The 4,867-nt window shown below is 61.7% G+C and overlaps 2 protein-coding genes across 2 annotated transcripts in view; both read left to right on the forward strand.

Moving 5' to 3' along the window:
* Window positions 1–2,532, forward strand: part of Baiap2l2 (BAR/IMD domain containing adaptor protein 2 like 2) — a 29,548-nt gene extending 27,016 nt beyond the window's left edge. Inside the window, exons 10-12 of the mRNA XM_019205807.2 lie at window positions 1,031–1,229; window positions 1,767–1,810; window positions 1,912–2,532. Coding sequence (XP_019061352.1) covers window positions 1,031–1,229; window positions 1,767–1,810; window positions 1,912–1,987 — 319 coding nt within the window. The 3' untranslated portion in view covers window positions 1,988–2,532. The remainder of the gene's footprint in view (window positions 1–1,030; window positions 1,230–1,766; window positions 1,811–1,911) is intronic.
* A 1,584-nt stretch (window positions 2,533–4,116) lies between these two features.
* Window positions 4,117–4,867, forward strand: part of Slc16a8 (solute carrier family 16 member 8) — a 4,197-nt gene continuing 3,446 nt past the window's right edge. The window contains exon 1 of the mRNA XM_010614034.2: window positions 4,117–4,493. Coding sequence (XP_010612336.1) covers window positions 4,117–4,493 — 377 coding nt within the window. The remainder of the gene's footprint in view (window positions 4,494–4,867) is intronic.

The following is a 4,867-nucleotide window of genomic DNA, read 5'->3' on the forward strand; positions in this document are numbered from 1 at the left end:
CTCTTTGGAGAACATTTCCCCAGGGACTCTGTTCTCAAGAGTTTGCACCCTAAAGGTGCAGTGAGTCTCCAGCCCAGCAAAGACTCCAGGTGAAGACCAAGTGCAGGACAGCGGACTGCCGCCCCAGTCCTCTGGGTGAATGGTTGCTTAGGGGATCCTGGGGCGGAGGGAAGCCGCTGGGCTGGAGTGGGAAGGCTGCGGGCTTTAACGTCAGCCATCCTGGGCTTGGGCGCCCCTTCCTCCGTGCACCTCTGTGGCCCTCCCACCACCACCCGTCCCCTTCGTTGCCACCCTTAGCTCACTGACTTGTCAGCCTGTGTATGGGTCTGTACCCCACCAAGGCTGGGAGCTTCTGGGAGGGACATGTGTCATGTTCAGGGCAGAGAGAGTAGGGAAGAGAGCCACATCTTAAGTCCAGGGACAGATCGTTTCCTCCTGGGACTCCCAGTTGCTCCTCTCAAAGGCACCCGGTGGAATATGAGATGGGAAGGGCAGGTGTAAGACCTTGAATGCCTGGAAAGACTTCTTCCGTGGAAGTAACCAGGTCACTATCTGCAAAGCCCTCAAGCAAACAAAGCCAGGCACAGGACAGTGGGCAGCATCTGTCTGCTCTTCTTGGAATTGTTTCGACCCTTGTTACTGGTCTTGTTTGAAGGACCCTCTGTCTGTGCCCTGCAGGAGTGGCTGGTTCCCCGAGGCCTATGTGAAACCATTGGAGGAGGCACCCATGACCCCCTTGAGCCCCATGACTGCCATGGACCCCATGAGCCCCGTGCACGAGCTGTCTTCCAGGTACCTGGTGAGGTGGGGCTCCCGTGGGGGGTGTCCTTGCTCACTCAGGGAGGCACCTGTGAACTGTAGTCCTGGGGGCCTGGCCCCTTCTGTCCCCAGGAAGCCACCCTGACACCCTTCCTCTTTCCACTGAAGGCCATCCTGCCTCTCAGGTGCTGGGGCAGGGGCCCAGCAGATGGGGTTGGAGCAGCAGGGCCAACCCCAACCCCTTTCGCTCCCCTCCCTTGCCTGGATTCAGGTCCTACCCGCTCCGGGGCAGCCACAGCCTTGATGACCTCCTGGACCGACCGGGCAACTCCACCACATCCCCGGAATACTGGGACAGCCAGTCCCGCTCCCGAACACCGAGCCGGGTCCCGAGCCGCACCCCCAGCCCCGCACCCTCGCCCTTGCCCGGTAGCTGTCGCAGCAGCATGGGTGCAGCTGGTGACGTCGAGGTGAGGGCCTGCCTGCCCTCCTCCCTGGACAGGGAGATGGGGGCTGGGTGATCCCTGCCCTGCTAGTGCCTTCCAGGCAGGAGACCCTCTGCACAGGTCCTGCCTAGAGTATAAAGACCCTCACCCTGCTCAGGGCAGAAAGACCAGAGCCCTAGGCCAGAGCATGGCTGGGGCCACACAGCAGGGAAGGCACCTTCCCATGGTCTTCCCATCTCATCCCAGAGGGCCGTCAGCGGAAGTCTGTTCCTCGCAGCCCAGAGCCGTGTCACATTTAAAACCAGAGAATTCTGGGCTAGGGATTTAGTTCAGTGGTTCTGCCGCCTGTCTTGAAAGTGCAAGGTCCCAAGTTGATCCTCATTAACCAACAAAACAAAACAAAACAAAAAACCCCAGAGTATTCTGGCCTCCCACTGCCAGGCCTCTTCCTTTCCTGGAGTTTGCAGGGCAGGCTCCTCTGGCCCAGCACCTCCTGGGGCGGAGACAGTGCTGGCCCCTTCCTCACTCACCCAACCACCCATCCTTCCTCGACTCCCACAGAAACTCCTGGCCTGGGAGCAGCACCCCCCGGAGCTCTTCCCTCGGTGAGACCCTGCCTCTGGGCAGAAGGGGCTGGAGCAGGGGATGGCCATGGGCAGCAGGAGGTGGACCCCGGGCCGCTCTCACCCTGGCCTTCCCCCTGCAGGGGCACAAATCCCTTTGCCACTGTGAAGCTTCGTCCCACCGTCACCAACGACCGCTCGGCACCCCTCATCCACTGAGGTCCTTCCTCCGTCCGGTTCTGAGGTGGAACCGCACACCCGCCCGGGGCTGTTCAGAGCCGGCAGCGGTGGCGGTAGCAGCAGTGGCTCCGAGATGCCTAGGCCCTGGTACCCGGTGGCTGTCCTTCCTGGGCCACTGCCAGCCTGAGCAGCTCTCTGGGCACTGACTTGCGGTCTGGGGTCTCCGAAAATACAGCAGGCGGAATCGGGAAAAAAGCAGTTGCTTCCCACCGGAGAATGCCCTCTTCTCCCCCTTATCTGCCCCGGTGGAGGGGAGCCCCTTGCGCCACACCCGTGCCCACAGAGGTCCCCACCTAATTTTTGTAAATGATGAACAATAAAGGACAAGGACTTAACAGCCAGAATGGTAGGGTCCAGTTTGGGAGACAAGGAAGGAGGTCAGGAATGAGGACCCCTGATGGGGAACGGGGTCTAAACATTCCAAAGGTCATGGTCACCCCTAGTCTGTCTCACTCCTAGTCCCTCATTTTGAGTAACATTTTAGGGCTCCCCTCCCTTTTCAGTCTCTGCCCCAACCCCAGGAAACAGTGGCTGCTGTACAGTGTGGGGAGGTCTGGACCCCAGCACCTCCCCGTCAGGTGGCCCCTGGACACAGCACCCTTTGTTCTGGCCCCGCCACCCCACACTGTGGGCCTGAGACCCCGGATTAGCCTGATCCAGGAAGCTGAGAGCCCTCCTGGAATGTGGCTGAGGGGACAGATGCATATTGGGGGCTGTGAGTAGGATCCCCGGGCTCTGTGTCCTCTGCCTGAGGCCCCGGAGTTGGAGGGGGCCCCTTATCTCTCCCTGGCTCAGGCAGGACAGGGAACCCACTGCAGAGGCCCTGCTGGCCCCGTGCTCATGGTCATTCCAACCCTTTCCCCTTCCTGGGCAAAAGCCTCTTAGCAGGAGTGGGTGGGAGCCACTCTAAGCCCTGGACCCAGGGGAGGGAGTGAGCAGGCAGGGGGAGCCGGTGAGCCCTGGCAGGGTCAGCATCACGGGAGCCAGCCAGGCCATTCCTCTCCGCAGGCCTCAGGAGGTGAGGCTGATGCCCAGAGCGAGACAGGCCCGGTGAGTGCCGGGTGGCAGCTGCGGGGACCTGGGGCCAGTGGAGGAGGGCAGGGAGTGGGGACAGCTTTTCCCAGTGCCAGTAAGGACACCCAGGTGCTGAGGGTACCGGGTAACAAGGCCTGGTGTGCCCTCCTGGTCTGGGCAGAGAACCCCTGGGTGGCACCCCAGGGGTGAGAGGCTTGGGAGCCAGTGTCCTGGGTGGAGGGCTTGGTCTCCAGTCCCCTCCAACCCCCTTCCCCAAGGCTTCCCGCTGGCCTAGATGAGGCTCAACAAGGGGAGGGACCTGCCCAAGACACAGAGTGAATCTCTGGCTATGCTGGCGTGACCCAGATCTCAGCTCCCTTGGCTTCTGAGAAGAAGCCAATGTTCTGTGTGACCTGGGTTCCCCTTCATGTTCCAATGATACTTGTCACTTGGGTCATGGAGAAAAAGTAGGAATAGCCGGGCGTGGTGGCACACGCCTGTAATCCCAGCACTTGGGAGGCTGAGGCAGGAGGATCACTGTGAGTTCGAGACCAGCCTGGGCTACATAGTGAGTTCCAGGTCAGTCTCAACTACATAGTGAGACCCTGTCTCAAAAAACAAAAAAACAAAACAAAACAAAAAAACCAAACATGAAAGAAGAGGAATATACAGTAAGGTCACTAGGAAAGTAACTCCCAGCCCACTCTGCAGCCTGCACCTATCCCATGGGGCATTAGTTCTGACCATACAGAACCCCTCACATACTCCGTGGGATGCTGGCAGTCCCCAGCACACCTCTGCACACGAACTGGCTGCCCAAATCTCATACCGCATTCCTTGTGCTGTCACTAGGTCCTGACAGGGAGACGCCCTCCCAAGGCAGCCCACCTGCAGTCCCGTCTCAGGTGGGGCACCCAGTACCCTCCGGCATGCTCCACACCCCCTTACGGGGAGGGAGGGTTGGGTTGACCTTCCTACCTCAGTTCCCCTCCTGGCTCCACTAGAGAGTCCTGTGGGCAATTCAGAGCCTCAGTTTCCCCTGCAGGAGCCAGCCACTTCCTCTTGTCCTGTCTTCCCCAGCACAGGCAATGGCAATGGGAGCGGGCAGCACCCGGAGGGGTGTGGGCCCCCCGGACGGCGGCTGGGGCTGGGTGGTGCTGGCCGCCTGCTTCGTGGTCACCGGCTTCGCCTATGGCTTCCCCAAGGCCGTAAGCGTCTTCTTCCGCTCGCTCATGCGTGACTTTGGTGCCGGCTACAGCGACACGGCCTGGGTGTCCTCCATCATGCTGGCCATGCTCTACGGCACGGGTCAGCCTCTCCCGGCCCTCTGCGGGGCCCAGGGCTGGGGCTGGGGCTGGGGCTGGGAACCCGACCCTGCCCAGGAACCCCTCCTTCCTGTGGAAACCCTGGCACCAGAAAGAGGGGAGGAGGGGGCAAAAAAGAGACAGGGACCAGGGTGGAGCCCGCCCAGGTAGCGGACCTGGCCGGAGGGCAGGCACCTCTGCCCAACAGTCCCGCGCCATCCGTTCCACCAGTGAGCAAACATCCAAAGAAATCCCGGGTCTGCGGCTTCAGTCACGTGGGGGTTGGGGGTGCTGAGCAAGGCGGGCGCCTGGGAGGATTCGGCCCGGTGGGACTCCACGCCCTGCCAGGTGGAGACCGTGGAGTGGCGTCCGCGGAGATTGGAAGCGGGAGCCCCCGCCCTGCGCTGGGCTGAGGATTGGGGTTCTCAGAGGGGTGGGGCTGGGGCGCTGGGCCGACCCTCCCCCGGGTCTGTCCCCTCTCCATCTGGCCCCGGCTGACCCTATCCCTTCGAGACCACCCTCTGGAGGGGAGGGAGGCCCG

This window comes from Fukomys damarensis, unplaced genomic scaffold, assembly GCF_012274545.1.
Source record: "Fukomys damarensis isolate Sample0158 unplaced genomic scaffold, DMR_v1.0_HiC HiC_scaffold_19, whole genome shotgun sequence".
Lineage (NCBI taxonomy): Eukaryota > Metazoa > Chordata > Mammalia > Rodentia > Bathyergidae > Fukomys > Fukomys damarensis.